This window comes from Pongo abelii, chromosome 15, assembly GCF_028885655.2.
Source record: "Pongo abelii isolate AG06213 chromosome 15, NHGRI_mPonAbe1-v2.0_pri, whole genome shotgun sequence".
In the NCBI taxonomy this organism is placed as follows: Eukaryota; Metazoa; Chordata; class Mammalia; order Primates; family Hominidae; genus Pongo; species Pongo abelii.
This window is the reverse complement of record NC_072000.2, coordinates 34,244,305-34,267,066: the sequence shown is the minus strand read 5'-3', so window position 1 is coordinate 34,267,066 and position 22,762 is coordinate 34,244,305. Positions and strand designations below refer to the sequence as shown.

The 22,762-nt window shown below is 34.8% G+C and overlaps 1 protein-coding gene across 3 annotated transcripts in view; it reads right to left on the bottom strand.

Moving 5' to 3' along the window:
* SCFD1 (sec1 family domain containing 1) overlaps positions 1–22,762 on the bottom strand; it is a 105,680-nt gene that overhangs the window by 75,325 nt on the left and 7,593 nt on the right. For all 3 annotated transcript variants that reach the window (XM_054529970.2, XM_054529969.2, XM_024231409.3), the window contains 7 exons: positions 22,269–22,357; positions 18,770–18,860; positions 14,615–14,737; positions 13,015–13,102; positions 9,476–9,565; positions 3,303–3,358; positions 2,236–2,321 (listed from right to left, as the gene is read on the bottom strand). In XM_054529970.2, the coding sequence (XP_054385945.1) occupies positions 2,236–2,321; positions 3,303–3,358; positions 9,476–9,565; positions 13,015–13,102; positions 14,615–14,737; positions 18,770–18,860; positions 22,269–22,357 (623 nt within the window). The remainder of the gene's footprint in view (positions 1–2,235; positions 2,322–3,302; positions 3,359–9,475; positions 9,566–13,014; positions 13,103–14,614; positions 14,738–18,769; positions 18,861–22,268; positions 22,358–22,762) is intronic.

Below are 22,762 nucleotides of genomic sequence, written 5' to 3'. Positions count from 1 at the left end.
CACCATTCTTGGCTAATTTTTAAATTTTTTTTAGAGACGGGGGCGACTAACCACGTTGCCCAGGCTGGTCTTGAACTCCTAGGCTCAAGTGATCCTCCCAAAGTACTAGGATTACAGGCGTGAGCTATCATGCCCTGCCAGGAAACTTTAAGGAAAAAAATCTATATAAATATTTCTATAGAATAATTTTTGTAGTTAGCAAAATAATAAGCTGCTTCTACTCAGAAGTTTTTGACGTTTCTGTAAAAAAGGCAATAAGGAATAGTTATTGTCAGCTTTGGGGAAAACTGAGAGTAGGAGCTTATAAATTTACACAAATGTTTGACAGTTTCATAAATTATAAATTTTTTCCTATAAACACAAACTCAAAAAAGCAGACTCTGGAGAAGAGCCTCAAAAAACTCTACACTACTATAATATACAAAATGAAAACATAATGCCATAATGGTACCTAATTATATTATCATCCCCTTAACAGAGAAGGCATATGACACCTCATGTACTGTTACTCCATTATTACAATTTAGATGTGAAATAAACTACCAACGAAAGCAAATTGAGGCACAGTCATTTGGTTACCATGTGTCTACAGAAGTTTTAGAGATCTGCTTTAGAGGCACTATCATATCAGGAGTACGCACTTTTCAAAAGGCATCACCATCTGTTTACATATTTCCTTTCCCAATAGACTTAACTCATTACACTCTTCTGGGTATAGGACAGTGGATTTCCTAACTGCATTGACTCTGGGATAAAAAGTCAGAGTGGCACCCTTGCGATCTACTATGATTTATTATACCAGAGCTAGATGGAAGGTAAGGGAGGATGGCCTACCGCAGGGTTTCTTAACCCTAGCACTACTGACATTTGGGGCTGGATAATTTCTTGTTATAGGGGGTTGTGGTGTGCCTTATAGGATGTTTAGCAGCATCCTACAATGTATACTACAAGATTCTAGTAACACCTACCAGTTATGACAACCAAACATGTCTCCAGACATTACCAAATGGCTATGGGAGGCAAAAACTGCCCTTAGTTGAAAATCACCAACCTATGGTTAGATTCAAATGTATTTAACAATAGTCCAGCAAGGTTGTGACCACTAATGAAAATGATTAAGAAATACATCCAACAAGTTGAGAAACAAGACGCCCACATTATGATAATGTGAATAAATTTAAAAAACTATCCAAATAAAACAGTGCCTTTATATTGGTTTCTAAGGCCTATCCCAGAGAGCTGTAAAAAGGGAACTATTAAGTAAGATATGACACAGTGGTTGGTTCTGTAAAAAAAAAAAAAAAAAAAAAAAAAAGATCAGGTGAGAATTTGATGTTTTTCTTCTACCTAATGAGAAACATTTTGAAGAATACTTAAGACCAGAAATGAAATCATAGAACCATTTAAAATAATGTGGAAACTGAGACAGTTAACCAAACAATTGAAACACAGTGTTAGTGTGAACTCCGAATTATACAAGCAGTTTATAAGGCTGTAGGAGACACCAAATTGACTTGAGATGAAGTCTATAAAAGGTTATTATGAAATTATTATTTCTAGTGGGCAGTTATTTCTCTGGGCATCTATTTATTTTGGGCTTTATTTATTAATTCATCTAAACTGGGGTTAAGAATTAATTTTCCAGAATATAATCTCTTCTTTAAACAATTCTCAGACATTTGAGTGGGTTTCTTTACTTCTTTACTCCATTACTATTAACAATCAAAAGTTAAATATACTATAATGTATAGGGTTTTTTAGTATTTCTATTCAATAATAAGCAGCCAAAAACATTGGCATTACTTATGCTAGAAATGCTAACAATAATAAAATGTTTTGCAAGTTTAGGCTATTAGTATTTAAGTATAAAATGGAAATTAGATTAATAAAGGTAGAAACAGATAAAAGTATCACAAGTTTTTCACTCTGTGAAAAATTACCAAGCGGTTTAATGATAACTGAAACAAAACGGCTTCTGACCTTCAAAGCCTTATACACAGAAAAATTTTTCTTATAGATGACAAAATGCTTAGAAATTTTTACCAAAAGAAGGTAAATTGAATAAAATATTCCACTTGTATTTTAAGAACAATTTGAGTCAAAACCTTGATCCTGATTAGCTCATTAAAAAGAAACAAATTTCAATTACAAGGATATTCTATCAGCCAAGAAAAGTAACAAAAAAACTCTACAAATATTTTAAAGTCTTATAAGTGTATTTAATAACAGTAATACCTGAATTGGCCAGCTCCAAGTGTATCACCTGTAAAAAGACTGTTTCTTGCATCTCTTAGATTTTCTCGAAGTTTCTTGTCTAGTTTCTGAAAAATAAAATTTTAGATTAACTCTTAACAGTTTCATATAACTTTATGGAGGTTAATTCAAAATGTGTTTTTAGTTTCATAACCAAGAAACCTGGAATTTCTTTACAAATAGCAAATCTAAAATCTAAATATTTTAGCTCCGTCTTACCACTTCCATATCATCATAACTTGGACTTAACAAAGATCAGTGCCTTTTCCACTGTGAGTCGGGCCTGATGTCACTAATAAGAACTTTTCATTGACTAATTTTACTTTGGCTATGGGAAATGCTTTGCAGTAATGACCCACACTCTTTTCCTAAGCATGACTGTTTTATCAAGGAAGGTGTCTATACAGAGAAAACGTTGACTTGGGTGGGTAGGAGTGAACAAAGTAGTGGTGGGTACAAGAAGCCTCAGAAGAGAAATGGAATATATGAAAGAAGGCAGTCTTCCACCAGTCAGTAATTCACTTGGGCTAATAAAGTTCCAAAATACCTCCTACTTTTTCAGTAATTCTATAATTTCTCTAATCCCCTACTCACTTCTTAATCTTTAAAGCAAATTTATGAACACTTACTTTATACTTAATATTCTACTTCAATACAGTGGGATAGCAAAAAGCACTTCATTTTAAAAATGGTTATGATTAGTAATATTTGCTAAATGAAGTTAAATATTAAGTAATCTGGGGGATCAAATAAGTGTAAAATACTGCTTGGAGAGACAAGGTTGAATGAGGAATATACATTTTAGTTTTAAAAAAAGAAATAGGACTGGAATAGCACACTGGAGTAAATAATTTTACTTTCTCATGTGGAAGTAAACGATTACTTTTTATCTTCGGTGCAATCTCAATGTAATAAAATAAAAATATTTGCTATTCGTACTTACAACCAAGCAATCACATATTTAAATATTAACAAAACACTTGCACTACTTGTGGGAAAACAATTCACACAATGTTATTTATCTCCATGTGATATCTGCATGAACTTACCACTGCTACCATTTCTGCTGCTGTTCCTCTTGAACATCTGATTATAGGAACAGCACCTATTTTAACAATAAATGTTGGAAATGATCTTGGCTCCTAATTAAAATAGATACTTATAAAATACATCAGCATCAAAATAACAGATGTGATAGATACAATTTCACGTTATACACATGATTTTATGTATTTATTTTTCCACGTCTTTTTAATTTTAAAAAAATTAAAAAATATATTTAGGGGGTACAAGTACAGCCTTCTTACATGCATATATTGCACAGTGGTGATGTCTGGGCTTTTAGTGCACCCATCACCCGAATAGTGAACACTGTACTCAAAAGGTAATTTTTCAACCCTCCCCCGATAAGCACACATAAAAGGATTTATAATTTCCCCCACAAGCTCACATAAAAGGATTTATAATTTCAAGGGTAAAAGCAAGTTTCAGAAATGAACCTTCCCATTAATAAAGAAAACAACAGGGAGTCAGAAGAAAACTATTTTTATATGGAGCTGACCAATCAGTCTGACTGTATTTTTTCTAATGGATTGACTAAATCAGTATTTTGATCCCCTATGGGCAGTTTCTTTTCTTTCCTTTTTTTTTTTTTTTTTTTTTTTTTGAGACGGGGTGTCACTCTGTCACCCAGGCTAGGAGGCTGGAGTGTAGTGGTGCAGTCATGGCTAGCCTTGACCTGCTGGGCTCAAACCATCCTCCCACCTCAGCCTCCTGAGTAGCTGGGACTGTGGGCACAGGCCACCAAGCCTGGCTAATTTGGCAAAACTCTGTCTCTACAAAAATTGCAAAAAACTTGCTGGGCATGGTGGTGTGTGCCTGTGGTCCCAGCTACTCGAAAGGTTGTAGACAAGGTTTCACTATGCTGTCCAGGCTGGTCTGAGCTCAAGTGATCCTGCTACCTCAACTACCTAAAGTGCTGGGATAACAGGTGTGAGCCTCTGCACCTGGTCTAGGCAGTTTCAATACATAAGCTTACTCTACTCGCAGGATTCACATTAATTTGACTTAAAAGAAAAGAATGAAAAGAGCTTAGCTAATTTAGCAGTTGGGGACTGCTAGTTTTTGTTTATTTTATGAATTGACAATAAAAAATTGTAGTTTTTTTAATACCAATTTAAATAATAGAAAACACATTATTCATATAGGTTGAAATCCTAAATAGACAAAATGTCCAACTGCACTGAAAGTCTCATAAGACAAACTGAGAACACTGTAATCTTTATATGCTCAAATTGTCACATTTTAGATTCCATAGGAAATATGAATATACTCAGCCAATTGCAAAAGTAAAAACACAAAATAGCAAATTTTTCAAAACTGTATTTTCTTTTGATGGCAAAAGTTATAAATGTTTGTAATAAAAAATTTAAATAACATTAGAAATGTATAAACTTAACCCTCTTGATTCCAGCCCTCACGACCCCCATTAGAATTAGAAATGGATGCCTCCATGTTGTTTTCTACATATAATCTACTAAGTCCATGTGTATATGTAAAAAAACAAAAATACGATCGTATATATACTGTTCTAAAACTTGTTTTTCCCCATGTAACAATTCAGTGTTGACATCCTTCTATGTTAGATTGGCAATAATTTCAATTTCTCCTTTGAAAAATAAATCACTGGCCGGGCGTGGTGGCTCATGCCTGTAATCCCAGCACTTTGGGAGGCTGAGGCGGGCGGATCACCTGAGGTCAGGAGTTTGAGACCAGCCTGGCCAACATGGTGAAACTCCGTCTCTGCTGAAAATACAAAAATTAGCCAGGCGTGGTAGAGCATGCCTATAATCCCAGCTACTCGGGAGGCTGAGGCAGGAGAATCGCTTGAACCTGGGAAGCAGAGGTTGCAGTGCAACCTCCCTAGCATTTGGCAAAATTTTACAGACTGTGTGGGGTGACAAAATAGAAAGAAAATTACGTCTGTTTAACACTAAAAGTTGTGTATATGTGCTTTCTTTATATATAAAAAACAACAACAACAAATCATGTGAGGGCAATGAAAGCAGTTCAAAGCAGGCAGAAACTGGAGGGGTTAACTCTTGAAAGAAGAGAAATCACATAAGGTAATACATATTCTTAACCAGCTTTTCTCCTGAGAGTACCTGACACATTACATGGCACACAGGAGAAAGAACTCAAGCAGAAAACAGGAAAATTACTGAGCTGAAGAATCAAAAATTGGAGCTCAGGGCTGGAAATTAAGGGAAAAAAAAATCCCTGAAAGGAGGGAGCCATACAATTTGCATATAAATTCTCTACATGTCTAAACATTTGTCTAAATCTTAAGACTATATACGGTAGCTCTTAATTTTTTTGTGACATATTTTATTAATCTAGTGTGAGAATCATTTTAACAAAAAGGTTTTAAGTGCCTAAAAAATTAAAATTGCAATTAGGCTTTTAAACTGATCCATTAGTGATAGTAAAGCACAAAGTCATATATTAGATACTAAACACAATTTTAGACAATCTACATCAGTGCTTTACATTTTGAATCAAGGAAACCAGAAGTTGTTTCTTTGAAAGAATAAACAAGATAGGTAGACCACTAGTTAGGTCAACAAAGAAAAAAAGAGACGATCCAAATAAACACAATGAGAAATGACAAGGGTAACATTATCATCGACCCCACAGAAATATAAAAAACCCTCAGAGACTATTACAAACACCTCTATGAACGCAAACTAGAAAATCTAACAGAAAATGAGTAAATTTCTGGAAACATACAACCTGCCAAGGTTTAACAAGGAAGAAACTGAAGTTCTGGAATAACAAATTCAAAACTGAATCAGTAATAAAAAACCTATGAACCAGAAAAAGCCCTGGACCAGAAGGATTCACAGCCAAATTCTAACAGATATACAAAGAAGAGCTGGTACCAATACTACTAATATTATTCCAAAAAATTGGGGAGGGACTCTTCCCTAACTCATTCAATGAGGCCAGTATCATTCTCATACCAACACCTAGCAGAGACACAACAAAAAAATAAAACTTCAGTCTGATACCCCTGATGAATACAGGTGCAAAAATCTTCAACAGAATATTAGCAAACTGAATCCAAAAAAATGAATCCACCATGATCAAGTAGGCTTTATTCTCAGGATGCAAGGTTGATTCAACACATGCAAATCAGTAAATGTGATTCATTACATAAAAAGAACTAAAAACAAAAACCATATGATAATCTCAACAGACACAGAAAAGGGTTTTGAAAAAATTAACCATCACTTCATTTAAAAAACCCTCAGCTGGGCCTGGCTCATGCCTGTAATCCCAGCACTTTGGGAGGCTGAGGCAGGTGGATGACGAGGTCAAGCGATCGAGACCATCCTGACCAACATGGTGAAACTCCGTCTCTAGTAAAAATACAAAAAGTAGCTGGGCGTGGTGGCATGTGCCTGTAGTCCCAACTACTCAGGAGGCTGAGGCAGAATTGCTTGAACCCAGGAGGTGGAGGTTGCAGTGAGCTGAGGTTGCGCCACTGCACTCCAGCCTAGCAACAGAGCAAGACTTCATCCAAAACAAAAACAAAAAAACACAAAAAAACACCCTCAACAAATTAGACAATGAAGAAACATACCTCAAAATAATACGAGCAATCTATGACAAACATACAGCCAATGTCATAATAAATGGGCAAAAGCTGTACGCATTCCCCCTGAGAACTTGAATAAGACAAGGACATCCATTCCCATTTAACATAGTACTGGAAGTCGTAGCCAAAGCAATCAGGCAAGAGAAAGAAATAAAAGGCATCCTAATAGGAAGAGGGGAAGTCATACCATCTCTTTGCAGGTTATATGATCTTATACCTCACAAATTCCATACTCTCTGCCCAAAGGCTCCCAGAACTAATAAGCAGCTTCAGTAAAGTTTCAGGATGCAAAAGTCAATGTACAAAAACCAGGAGCATTTCTATACACCAATAATATCCAAGCTGAGAGCCAAATCAAAAACGCAATCCCATTCACAATAGCCACAAAAAGAAGAAAGTACCTAGGAATACAGCTAATTAGGGAGGTGAGAGAGCTCTACAACAAGAATTACAAAACGAAAAGAAATCAGAGATGACACAAACAAATGGAAAAACATTCCATGTTCATGGATAAGAAGACTCAATATTAAAATGGCCACACTGCCAAAGCAATTTAAAAATTCAGTGCTATTCCTACCAAACTACCAATGCCAGTTTTCACAGAATTAGAAAAAACTTTTCTAAAAGTCATACAGAACCAAAAAAGAGCCTGAATAGCCAAAGCGAATCTAAGCAAAAATAACAAAGCTGGGAGCATTACACAACCTGACTTCAAAGTATACTACTACACCGCTTTTACTGTAGTAACCAAAACAGCATGGTACAAAAACAGACACACGGACAGATGGAACGGGTTAGAGAACCCAGAAATAAAGCCACACACCTACAACCATCTGATCTTCGACAATGTTGATAATAACGAGCAATAGGGAAAGAACTCCCTATTCAGTAAGTGGTGCTGGGATAACTGGCTAGCTATATGCAGGAGATTAAAACTGAACCCCTTCTTTCACCATATAAAAAAATAAACTCAAAATGGATTAAAGACTTAAATGTAAGACCTCAAACTATAAAAATCCTAGAAGAAAACCTAGACACCATTCTGAACACAGGCCTTGGCAAAGATTTCATGCTGAAGTCTCCAAAAACAATCACCAGAAAAACAAAAACAGACAAATTGGACCTAATTAAACTAAAGAGCTTCTGCACAGCAAAAGAAACTATCAGCAAAGTGAATGGACAACCTACAGAATGGGAAAAAATATTTGCGAACTATGCATCCAACAGAATTTATAAGGAATTTAAATAAATCAACAAGCAAAAACAAACAACCCCATTAAAAATGGGCAAAGGACATGAACAGACATTTCTCAAGAAAAAAAAAAGGACATACGCAGCCAGCAAGCATATGAAAAAATGCTCAACATCACTAATCATTAGAGAAATGCAAATCAAAACCACAATGAGATACCATCTCACACCAGTCAGAATGTCTATTACTAAAAAGTCAAAAAATAACATATGTTGGTGAGGTTGCAGAGGAAAGGGAACACTTATATGCTGTTGGTGGGAATGTAAATTAGTTCAGCCACTGTGGAAAGCAATTTGGAGGCTTCTCAAAGAACTTAAAACAGAACTACCATTCCACTCAGCAATCCCACTACTGGGTATATAGCCAAAAGAATATAACTCATTCTACGAAAAAGACACATCTACCCATATGTTTGTTCATTGCCGTAATATTCACAATAGCAAAGACATGGAATCAACCTAGATGCCTATCAAGGGTGGATTGGATAAACAATTTGTGATACACATATATCATGGAATACTATAGAGCCATAAAAAGAGTGAAATCATATGCTTTGCAGCAACATAGATATAGCTGGAGGCCATTATTCTAAGGGAATTAACAAAAACAGAAAACAAAACACCCTATGTTCTCACTTGTAAGTGGGAGCTAAACAAACAGAAAAGACACAAAGATGAGAATAATAGATATTGGGGTCTACCTGAGCACAGAGGATGAGGGTCAAAAAACTCCCTATCAGGTACCATGCCCATGGCCTGGGTGACGAATTCATTTGTACACCAAACCCCAGTGACACGCAATTTACCCATGTAACAAACTTGCACATGTATCCCCCAAACCTAAAATAAAAGTTGAAAATTAAAAAAAATTAAAAATAAATTTTGAAGGTATAGGTAGATTAGTATTATATACATGTTTTCTGGAGCTTTGGGCATCTGAACTTAATAGTTACCAAACATTTATTTCTCTATTTAGAAATGTGTTTGAAATTTTTCATAATGAAATATTAAAAGAAAATTAACAGGCACATAGGTGAAGTCACCACCAAGCCATTCAAATAATATGGTAGAAAATTATAACTACCGAAGACATCTAAAATGACAACTCAATAGATGTGCTAAATGTTAAGAGAACCACATCAAGTTATTGGAAGAATTGTTTTTATATACTATTGAATATATATTTTACTCCACTCGAGAACCTCTAGAGATCCAGGTAAGTGAGAACGAATCACATTACAGTGTAATACATTAAAATTACTTGTTAAATAATTTACTTTGAAGAATAACCAGAAAGACTGGAAAACTTACCCAGAGTAACAAAAAAGCAGAAGAGGCTGTCAACTATAGTGTCCATAACAGTTTCCATTTCCGTGTCTGTGATATCTGGCCTGTTAATGGCTAAAATGACATAGGAAAAGGAGAAAAAGTTGACCCAAACTTATGCCTCATCTTCATAAAACTCCTAAAATTATTACTAAACTCTTAACTGATATACAATAAAACTCAGCAAGTGAAATTTTTTGGTTTAAATTTTTTTTTTCAGACAGGATCTTGCTGTCTCCCAGGAGGGAGTGCAGAGACATGATCACGGCTTACTGCAGCCTCAACTCAACCTCCTGGGCTCAAGTGATGCTCCCATCTCAGCCTTCAGAATAGCTGGGACCACAGGCACATGCCACCACGCCCTGCTAATTAAACAATTTTTTTTGTAGAGATGGGTCTCCCTATGTTGCCCAGGCGGGTCTTGAACTCCTGGGCTCAAGCGCTCCTCCTACCTTGGCCTCCCAAAGGGCTGGGATTATAGGCATGAGCCACCACACCCTGCCTGCTTTAAACTTCTTTTAAGTGAACAGATATCTGTTAAAAATTATACCACCTCAAAAAGAAAAATAAATAACCACAACAAACTACCTTAATATCAGATATTAGGAGACTATTACTAAGAAAAACAACCCCACGATGTAAACTTACAAAATTTTTGCCAGAGCAAACAGGAAAATAAATATCATATTCCATAGTTTTATTCATAAACACTAGATGGCCTCAGGAAACTACTGATTCTGTTACCCAACTACAGCCAGAAAAGGAAACACAAATAAATTACGGCACAACCAACATCGTATATCATTTTCTTTATATTAAGTTATATAAATTTCTCTTCTCATCTACAAGAGTGTATATAAGTAGTTCCCAAACTTTACTGAGTATAAGAATCGCCCAGGGAATATGGGGAAAAATTCTCTGGAAGTTTTTAAAAATTAAAGATTCTTATCCCTTTCCTTTAGGGATTCTGTATGGATATGAATAATTCTAAAAAACCTATAATTTTGAGGCTGGGTGTGGTGGCTCACACCTGTAATCGCAGCGCTCTGGGAGGCCAAGGGGGGCAGATCACCTAAGGTTAGGAGTTTGAGACTAGCCTGGCTAATACGGTGAAACCCCATCTCTACTAAAAATACAAAAATTAGCCAGGTGTGGTGGCACACACCTGTAATGCCAGCTACTTGGGAGGCGGAGGCAGGACGATTGCTTGAACCTGGGAGACAGGTTACAGTGAGCTGGGATCATACCACTGCACTCCAGCCTGGGCGACAGTGCGAGACTCTGTCTCGGGGGGGAAAAAACACAACCTGTGATTTTGACAAGCACCTCAGGCAATTCTAATGCAATAGGCCTTGGGGCTACACTTTGAGAAACATTGCTGTGTAGACTGTCTTTGACAAAGACCTTGACTTACTTATCTTCCTCTCACAATATCAAGGCCCAGTGTCTGATGAAGTAGATCAATAACTATATGTTGAAAGATTAGTGTCTAAACTATTATCTACAAAGTATTTTTAACGTCCCAATATCCTGAAAGTGAAAACACATATAAAATTTAATACCACTTGTGGTTACCATAAGAGGAAAGCAGAATTCAACTGGATATCTCCAAGTATCTACAGAAAGCGTGGCCCACCCAGACAACACATAATAAAAGAATTCAATCAGGCAACACAGACTCTAAAAGAAGGAAATGGGCCATTACTCAGGTGTTGCAAATACCATCTATTTCAATCAGATGAAATCAATATCATAAAGGATACAATTTGCATTATATGCATTCAGGGGATATCAATTCAAGGAAACATACCCATTTCATTTCATTAATCAGTGGCACAAGTGATCTGTAGACACTTCAAACCTTTTAGTTAAATCACTTGTACATTTTTGTTAATTACTGGCACTAGAAAAATCTACATGGAAGCATCCAGCCCTTGAATCCTATACCCTAGTTCCACATCTCTGAATGAAAAGTAACCCTAACTTTTATGTTTATGACCTAACAGTCATAAACTGCTAATCAATAACCTCAACTTGAGATAACAGCTTGCTTTGTCTAAGATAGCAGCCTTAGTCTGACTGAGATAATAAATCTCCTTGCTCCCAATTCATGGAAAGTTTAGAATGAAAAATATTTGCAAATCAATATCATGCTATTAATATAATCATATTTAGGAATATTTGTTTAAAATTTTTAAAGCATTGTAACATTTGAGACAATTAAGTATATGATTATGTAATGATAAAGAATGTTATCTCTGGAGTGAGACTGCCTGTGTTTAGTAAGCTGGCTCTACCATTTCCTCATCAAGTTACTTATAGCTATGTCTCTGTTTTCTCATCTTGAAAATGGAAATAATTTCTACTTCATAAAGTTATTCTGAGGAGTAAATTAGCTCATATTGTAACATGCTTAAAACACTGATTGGCATAGAGCAAGCTACTACTATTATCATTATTGAGAATCTGGGTGATTAGCTATGTGATTACACTTTAAAATTTGTAATTAATCTCAAACGTGATCTTTTAAAAAAGCTGGCAGGTATAAAAAATGTAATTAAACTTATAAGTATATGAATAGCAAATTTTACACTCATTACAAATTTAATTATTTTTACAGAATTATTTAAACACTTGGGCAGATTTTGCTTGTTAGAATTATAAACTTGTCTGGTCTGGTATATGAAGTACAGTACCTAAAAAAAAAACCACTTAATATTCTGAATTTATTAATAAAATTTAAAATGTTTAAGGGAATTCAACACACCGAGTTTTCTGATTAAACTTGTTAAAGGGGACTGATTAGGAGAATTTAATCTGTTCAATACGAGTTAATCCATCAAGAATAAAGTAAAGATGCTTGTTTTTACTTTACCAGATTTATAAACAATATAACAATTCACATTCAATTTAAAGGCTTAAGGAAAACTAGGTTTTAAAATTGTAACTTAAATAAGTTGCTAATTCATTTAAAATGCAACTATAAATAGATTTCTATGAATAATAACCATTGTCAAAAATCTCTCACATGAACAATTCAGCAAATACTTATATCCTTTTAGGAATTTCCACAAGAACGGATGCTCTAGAGCCCAACAAAACCAAAAGATTCATTCTCTCCTCTCAGGGAGCTTATCATCTGGTTCCAGTGTTTTATAAGCACAGAGAAGCAAGCTAACTTGTTCTTGTCCAAGATCAAAGTACTAGATAATAAATTTGAAATCTGCTACTAAAATATTGTCTTACTTGCCATGAGTGAACCATTCATGCAAGTTGCTGTGGGGGTACAGAAAAGGTCAGAGAATTGGTACTTCTTAGAGTTTACAAAACAGGCTTATTAAACGTTTAAATGTAATAAAATTCAGTCTGAGCCTTGTTTTCTCTGTGTGCTTTTAAAAAGCTTCTATAGCTCTACTTCTGTAAACGAGCTGGTTTTGAAGTCCATTAAACATACTCACTTTTTTTCTTACAGTATACCATTCATTTTGTTAACTAACAATTGCAACATTTCTATTTTTACATACCACGATATGAAACAAGCTCCTTATTTTGATTACATAATACAAACATATCATCTTCCAAAGTAATAAAATTGAGATATTGGTCAAAAACCTAGAAACAAAAGAAAAGGTTTACAAATCAATCTTACAATATAGCCATATTGAAAGTAAATTTAGTTTGCTCTAACCTACCAATGGTAGAAATGAAAAAAAATCCTAATTACATTCAACAACTAAAAATTGTACTGTGCAACAGCCTAATTGAACAAGAATGAGGAGTAAAGAGTAAGTTAAGGCAATAAAAACAAGTCTTTGGGCAATAAATATGAAGGAGGAGAGTAACATTTTCAGAAAACAAAATTTAAGCAGATACAAGAACTTAAATTGTGGTTGTGATGGGAAAGGATATCAATTTTGAAGAAAACATACAATTTTAACAATCATTTTCATCACATTTTCTTAAGAAAGTCACAGTAATTGTTTTACACCAAGAACTTTTCTAATAAAGTGGGAAAAAGTTATGCCAGTTCTTTGGAAGTGCAGAGTAAGAGAACTATTTGAAATACACTGAATTTAGTTAATCAAATTAAGGCTGAGTGAGGTGGCTTGCACCTGTAATCCCAGAGCTTTGGGAGGCTGAGGTGGGAGGACTGTTTGAGGCCAGAAGTTTGAGACCTGGGCAACATAAAAAAAAATTAGCTGGGTGGGGTGGTACGAGCCCAGGAGCTGAAGGTTGCAGCAAGCAGTGATTGCACCACTGCATTCCAGCCTGAGCAAGCGCGACACTGTCTCAAAACAAAACAAGAAAGAAAACAAAAGTTGTTCCCATTATTTTATGTGAAGTTAATAATTTTGAGCGCAAAGATTAAAGGCATAAGCCTCAAAAACTAATCAGAAATATTAGTGGCCTATTTAAATCTAAGAATGAAAAATCTATCAGTAGAAAAAAGAATAGAAAGTATATGCATGGTTGTTTAGTCTTTTATTTGTCCTAGAGAGTTGTCCGGAACTTTAATGCATATCTTGTCCAAATTCAAGAAACACAGAGCATTATAGGATTATAACCTGAAATATATTTTACAAATTGATTTACAACTGAAGCTGAACCTGACTAAAAAGTCACTATGATGTAGAATTGCTGGCCTGTCATGGATTCTTTTTCTCTTAATATGCAACAGAGGCACTTTGGATCTCAGTATGCAACACGGGCACTTTGGATCCTCTTTCCTAAGTAAAAAAAAAGATCTGGAAATAGTATGATGATTATAATGATTACAGATAAAACAATGTCAACATACTTTCAATGCAGTTTATGACAATACAACTGTCAAATGATTTCTGAGTTGACCTAAAAATATACAAATCAGACTAAAGCAAAACTCATTCTGCTTTTTATTTCTGTCTTTCAAATTCATTAAATAGTAGGTTCCTTTAGTTTGGCTTATTTTGCCTAGTTCAACTTGAAGATTATTTATATTATCAGAACTCTTCATAAAAGTATTGAGCCTAAACATTTCTGTCGTTCTGGTCATCTGTTAAATAGATATCTATGCTAACTACAGGTTTCAGAACAGTGTTAAATTTTACATTGACAAAATGTCATCAACGAACCAAACTCTCTTACCTTGGCTACTTGTGTTACTGCACTAGCTGCTAATGCTGCATTTGCAATATCTTCCAGTTTACTTCTTGAAATAGCAGAAATAAAATTTAAATAATATGATTCATATAGTTGATTTCGAAGATCCTATCAATACAATGAAAACTTCATTCTTACAGGATAAAGAAGACCATGAATACATATGTTTAAACTACTATAATGCAAAGTTATATTTAAAAGACAGGATATTTAAATGACAATGAAAAACAGTATCCCAAGAGAAAAAACTTTTGAAGTAGTACTGGTTATCTGGTTATCAGATGTAACTAAAATGTTTCTTAATGAAGTAATAAAATTATATTATCAACAAAATCTCATTAATTACAATACAGTACAAACTGCTTTCATACAGCCTATCTGCATTCTTCTTAAAATATCCAGATATGGCCCACTAATATAGTAAAATGCTTGTTATATTTGGCAGACACGATCTTCAACTGTTTTGGACATGTGATGACACAACAAATCCTTCATTGCACACAGACAAGTTATAAATCCAATTACCAATTCTAGAGGGATTTCTTCTCAACTGCTCAAAAGTAGTGCAATTTAAGTTATGCAAATTCTTAAGTCAAATTTACTTATCTTCTTATACTTTTAGCAAATAGATATCGAAATAACCGTATTTCCTCAAATCTAAGATGTCACTGACTGTAACAGGAACCATCATTTTATGTAACACTAAGAATTAATGATGCCAGTAAAATTTTGTGACATGATCAATTTTAAGATGCACCTGATTTCAGCGATGTTAAAATGTGAAAAATTGAGGGGTTGGAGCCATTGTGAGGAAGGTCATCAGGGTAGTGGTTCAATCAAGGTCAAGAGATTATTTATGTATGAGGATTGAGAAATAAGTAATACGTTCACGATACTGGGAACCATGTTTTTCACTCTGAGAAAGGAGTTACAAATTTGTAAAGAGAAAAGGGAAACGCTAGAGTGAATCCTGTGTTGCTGAGCTGAAACAGTTTTGGAGGTTATCTGTTTATCTGGATAGGTGAAGAGAAGAGAGGAAGAATTGTAGAAATAAATATAGATATAAAAGTGTATGTATAAATACATAATTTCCTAATTTTTTCCATTGAGAGGACCTAAGAACAGTGACACTCTAGTCACAATGAGTATACCTAATGCCTAGATCCTGATTCCTAAATACCATTCTTTACAGAAAGCAACCAGAGCTCCTTAGAAAAATGTCTGAATCCTGGGCTGAGACAGAGAAAGTAAAATCCTAGGCTATATTGGAACATCTTATTGTGCCAGAAAGTAAGGAAGTGGTCAAAGAACGATGCATACATTTCAAAAGGACATATAAGTTCAGCAAGGTTGCAGGATACAAGATAAATATATAAAAATCAATTGAATTTTTATACAATTGCAATGAACAATCCTAAAAATAGAATTAAGAATTCCATTCATAATAAGCATTAAACACATGAAAGAATAAATTTAACAAAAGAAGCACAAAACTTATGACAAGCTCATCTTAATTTGGAAATTCAAGAAAAGCCAAAACAGTCTGAAAAAAAGTACAAAATTGGAGGACACAATTTCTCAATTTCAAAACTTGCTATCAAGCAAGAGATATCAACACTGTGTGGTACAGGCATAAGGAAAGACATAGATATCAATGCAATAGAACCGAGAGTTCAGAAATAAAACAAGATATCTGTGGTCAGCTGATTTTTGACAAGGCTGCCAAGACCATTCACTAGGGAAAGAATAGTCTCTTTAATAAATTATGCTGGGACAACTGGATAGCCACATGCAAAAGAATAAAGTTGGACACCTACATCCCACCATATAGAAAAATAATGCAAAGGGGAATCAAGACCTACAGGTAAGAGCCAAAACTATAAAATTCTTATAAGAAAACACTAGAATCTGGAATGGTTTCCTAAATATGACACCAAAAGCATAAGCAACTCAAGGAAAAAAAAACCGATAAACTGGGCTTCATCAAAATAAAAAATGTTTGTGCTTCAAAGGACATTATCAAGAGAATGAAAAGATAACCCATAGACTGGGAGAAAATATTTACAAATCATAAACTTGTGAGTGTCTAGTATCCAAAATAGAAAAAGAATTCTGTCAACTCAACAATAAAAAGACAACCCAATTAAAAACTGGGTGAATGATCTGAATAGATATTTCTCGAAAGACATACAAATGGCCAATAAGCATGTTAAATCAAAACCATAATGAGATGCCACTTCAAACCTATTAGGATAGCTACAATAAAAATATCAGATAGTAAGTGTTCAGCAAGGATCTGGAGAAATCAGAACCCTCACACACTACTGGTGGGACTATAAAACGGTGCAACCACACTTTGCAAAACAGTCTGTTACTAAAAAGGTAAACATAGAGTTATCATTTGACCATGTAATTTTATTCCTATGTGTTTACGGCCACAAGAGAATTGAAAACATGTCCACAGAGAAACCTGCACATGAATATTTTGGCAACATTGTTAATAGCCAAAAGGTAGAAACAATCCAAATGTCCATCAAGTGGTAAATGAACAAAATTTGGTACATCCATACAATGGAATATATTCAGCCACGAAAAGGAATAAAGTACCAATTCATGCTACAATATGGATGAACCTTGGAAACATTATGCTAAGAGAAATCAGCCATATACAAAAGACCACATATTATAGGATTTCATTCATATGTAATGGTCAGAGTAGGCAAATATACAGAAACAGAAGGTAGCTTAGGGATGGAAGGGGATGGGGGAGGGTTGAGGATGTGATACATGGTACCAGGTTTCTTTTTGAGGTAATGACAATGTTCTAAAATTGACTGTGGTGATGGTTGCAAAGCTCTGTGACTATATTAAAACCCAATGAACCATACACTTGTGCTCCTTAAATGGGTGAATTGTATAGTACGTAAATTATAATTTCAATAAAGGTGTTATTAAAAAAATGAAAGAAGAAGAGATTGCAAGTGGTACCTCTTTCATGAATAGCATACTTGAGTTTATGCAGGGTAAAAGAGAAAGCTGGGCATCATAAAGCTACACAGGACATAAAATTTGCAAACTTCACTAACAATTTAAATGCAATTTGATTCAACAGTCAATAACAAAGATGCTGTGACTTGTGGAAGACACTGTTACTTACCTATCCAATATCTACTTTTCTCCTTTTCCTTGCTAAAAGAATCTTGCTAGATTTTCTTTGAGGTGACTATACTCATCTAAATATTGACTTTTGCAGCCACCCTTGTAACTGCTTCTACCCAGTGAGAAATAAATAAAGGTCTTCTGGGAGTTTCTGGAAAGGCTTAAATTCCTGATCAAAATCAACAGTCAGGGCTGGCACAGTCCATGTCCCTCTTCTTGATGTGAACATAGATTTGATGCCTACAGGTGCAGCAACAAGCAAGACAAGGAAAACCAACAAACTAAAGATGAATGATCAGCGATAGAAGGAGCCTGGGTCTTTGATTACCTTATAGTACTTCTGCACTAGCGTGGACTTCCTAATCTCACCCTTATTTTAGAAAAGGAAAACCCTATATAAGTTAGAAAGGCAATATACCTAGGCTTTCTGTTTGTTAAAGCCAGACTCAGACTTTACCAGTACAGTGGTCCCCCTTATTTGCAGGGGTTATTTTCCAAGACTCCAGTGGATGCCTGAAACCAGGTAGTACTGAACCGTATATGTTTTTTCCTATACATACATATTTATGATAAAACTTAATTTATAATTTATAAATTGGGCACAGTAAATGATTAGCAATAGCTAGAAATAAAATAGAGCCATTATAAAATATATTCTGTAATGAAAGTTATATGAATGTGGTCTCTCTCAAAATACTGTAATATGTTCACTACTGTAATATAGTCAGTACCTGGTTAACTGTGGATAACTGAAACTGTGGAAAGTGAAACTGTGGACATGCGAGGACTATTGTATAATACTTCTTCAGCCAAAAGTTTTAAGTCTCTCAGGCTATTTGGAATTCAAAGATAGTCTCAAAAATCAGAGTGAGAAAGCAGGCATAGGAATTTCCGATTTTTCACCCTGGACATCTAGGAATTTTTCTTGAAAAAAAATCTGTTTCCAAATTCAGGAGTCCAGAAAATAAGAACCCATATTACCTGGCACATTCTGTCAATATTTTCTTCAGTTGGCATTACAAAGTATACTGCAGGAACATCTGGAATAGGATCTCGATCAGAGTGTAAAAGCCTAGAAGACATAAGGAACTAAAACTTATTTTTTTTATTCACTTATTTAAAACAATATTCCTCAAAATGGGAGTTCACTAGCTCAAGGACAGTAACCAGTGCTCTAAAAGCTCTTGTTGCAATTAATCAGTGAATTAACCTAGCTTTCTCCCATGTCAGTGTTGTTATTATTTATTAGTATTAGTAAGACCCTAATTTCTTGTTAGTCTTCATTTGTCCTATTCTGCTCACACTTTTAGTACCGCTTATGGTCAGACATTCTTTTCTACCACCACTCTCCTTGAATGAGAACTAAAACATATTCAAAATCAATCTTATTCCCACTTTTCATAGAAATATGGTGGTGGTCAGAGAGGAAGGGTGAGTGTGAGGAAAGTGTGGCTCTCTGAGGGGAAAATCAGAAAGCTAGGGGATGCAATGAAAAAAATTTTAGAAGCAATTCTTTAGAAGCTATCAAAAAATTTAACCAAAGATGAAATCAAATATGTTTTTTAAATGAAAGGTATACAAATGTTTCCTTAAAAATTAAAGACAATCTATTTTTGTCTATTTATTGTTTCATAAGAGAATGTTAGCATCTTATAGATTAAGTCACTTTACAGTTTTCTCCTTTTACAATTTAGGAACAATTTTCATGCAAATATCCCAACATCAAACCACGCTTATACGAGGAATATTCACCTCTCTCTAGTCATCCTTCTATAATCAAGGAGAGAGAGGAAAGAGGCACATGCTGCCAGTGGGTCTGTGTTTAATAACTGTTGCCACTGATATCAAGAATGATAATGTGATGGCTGCCATAGGTTGTGGTCTTTTTTATACTGCTTGTCCAACTGCCTAACAGGCTACAACCACCAATTCATATTCTGGAAACTTGTAATTACTGTTTCCTACAAATTAGCCTAAACCAGCTTGCAGGGTATAAAGTAACTGATACAGTATTCTCCAGCAAATAGAGGAGAATGGTTGGAGGCAAAGTACACAAGAGTTCACCATGGTAGCTGTGTAATATTTCCATGCTCTGGTGGCAAGTAGCAAGTTAGGCAGAGATTACGAGACTCTCAAACTGGTAGACTATCCTATTACTCCTGAATGAAGTACTGAGTAAGGCCTCACTTCTGTTAGTTACTGTTACTGAGCCATTACAGTTCAGTAGATAAACAGCACAGAATTAGTGGTCAAGCAATGTGGCCATGGCTGTGTTATTAACTGGTTGTACAAATGTGAGACAATCACTTAAGCCTTCTAAACTTTAGTCCTTCCATTAGTAAATAAAGGAGTTAAACACTCAGTACAGAGACAATGGCACTCAATGTTTATTAATAAACCACAATTTCCAAGGATAGCATCAAGTTAAACTTTACTTCAGTCCATAAGAATTAATACATTATCAAAGCAAATCTGCTTATTTCAGTCTGACATAAAAATGAAAGGAAAACTCATCAAATACCATATTTCATGAAACCCAAGGTGGTAACAATTTTAAAACATAATTTTTAAAATATATTTTATATACTACTGAGAAATAAAAATGCTGCCAGTTATGACATATCTTCAGTGATAAGATAGATCCTAATTTCAGAAATATAAAAAAGGACATTTGGAATTGACAAACTAGAACAGTCTATTAATTTTAACAAATGCTCATTATACAACTGAAGAATTTGAGCTGATTAAACCAGATTCTGTCAAGTTACTTATCAAAAATCTAAAACCGTATTCCCAGTAAGAGTACATTTCAATTCAATATATATCATAAAAATTAGTTAGAACATCATAAATAGAACGAAATGCAAGTAGCTTAGAACACCATAAAATTGGACTCTTTTAGTATACATACAGAAGTATTAGTATCTATCCATGAACACAGTCCTCCAAATGTTCTTTTTTTTTTTTTTTTTTTTTTTTTTTTTAACAGAATCTTGCTCTGCTGCCCAAGCCAGAGTGTAGTGTCATGATCTCGGCTCACTACAACCTCTGCCTCCTGGGTTCAAGCAATTGTCCTTCCTCAGCCTCCCATGTAGCTAGGATTATAGGTGGGTACGCCACCACGCCCGGCTAATTTTTGTATTTTTAGTAGAGACGGGGTTTCACCATGTTGGCCAGGCTGGTCTCGAACTCCTGACCTCAAGTGATCCGCCCGCCCCGGCCTCCAGAAGTGCTGGGAATACTGGCATGAGCCACTGTGCCTGGCCCCTTCTCCAAATGTTCTACTAGGCAAGCCCATAAAGTACTGCATTTGTTTTATTTTTATTAAACATATCAGAAGCAATATAATCACACAAACTTAACAGTTAAGACAATATAGATAGCCTACTATGGTGATTAACAGTCATTACTTCATAGTCACTTAAATTTTTCATATTAATGATTAATTAGATATTCCTTTTTTTAAAAAAAATATAGACAGTCCCTGGCTTACAATGGTTCAACTTAGGATTTTTTGACTTTATGATGGTGCAAAAGCAGTGCATATTCAGTAGAAATCATACTTTAAGCACCTATAAAAACATTCTGTTTTCAACTTTCAGCACTGTAGTCAATAAATTACATGAGATATTCAACAGTTTATTTTTATTTTAATTAATTAATTAATTAATTTTTTTTTGTTTTGTTTTGAGACAGAGTCTTGCTCTGTTGCCCAGGCTGGAGTGCAGTGGTGCAGTCTCGGCTCACTGCAACCTCTGCCTCCCGGGTTCAAGTGATTCTCCTGCCTCAGCCTCCTGAGTAGCTGGGATAACAGGTGCCTGCCACCATGCCCGGCTAATTTTTTGTATTTTTTTTTAGTAAAGATGGCGTTTCACCATGTGACCAGGCTGGTCTCGAACTCCTGACCTTGTGATTCACCCGCCTTGGCCTCCCAAAGCGCTGGGATTACAGGCGTGAGCCACCGTGCCCGGTTTTATTATAAAGGAGGCTATGTGTTAGATCTGACTCTGCCCAACTGTAGGCTAATGTAAGTATTCTGAGCATGCTGAGGGTAGGAGAGGCTAAGCTATGATGTTTGGTAGGTTAGGTGTATTAAATGCATTTTTTTGACTTACAAAATTTCAACTTAGGATGGGTTTATAAGTATGTAACCCCATTGCAGGTCAAGGAGAATCTGTGTATTTAAATTAAAGGAACAAAACACTTTTAGAGCTGGAAAAGACCTTAAGATTACTAGCTCTTTTCCTTTACATAGAAGGGAAACCAAGTCTAAGGAAAAGCCACATGGCAGAAAATTTAAATTCTGAAATTATAAAGCCTCAGACTGATGATTTTTTTAAATCCCAGAAATAACAGGTTGAATAAAAGAAGATATAGGGAAAAAATGTTCAACACTACATAAATACTGTAACCTAACACTATTTTTCTCTATAAATGTTCTTTAAATGAATGCCACTATTAGAAATATGTAAAAACTCACAGATGCAGAGTGATTCCCATGTCTCTTAGCTCCTTCACAGATAGCAGAGGAGAGATTATATCTTGGCCAAATCTGTCATAAATGAGTACCTATTAAAAAAACCATGTGTCATCATTATTAGTGAACAACCAATAGTGAACCTATATTAAGACAATGTTGAAGTAAATTTTATTTTAATAAATCATATATACTGAATTGTTATCCTTGCCTCAATTTAATATTTTCCATCATTATTTACCCAAACGTCCATCCAGGCAGTAATACGTTCTTAAAGCATTACTGCTCAGGCTAAAATAAATAAATAATTATATCAATTTCTTCTTATAAAATTCTTTTTTCTAGGTTTTAAAAAAATAGAGACTATAAAATCCTTAAGCTATCATAAACAACTTTGAACTTAAAGCCAATTCACGTTCATACCCTTATTTTTTTTTCCAGTTCACATATATCTTTTCTAAAAACACATATGTAAAAGTTAGCCATTTTCAAAACTA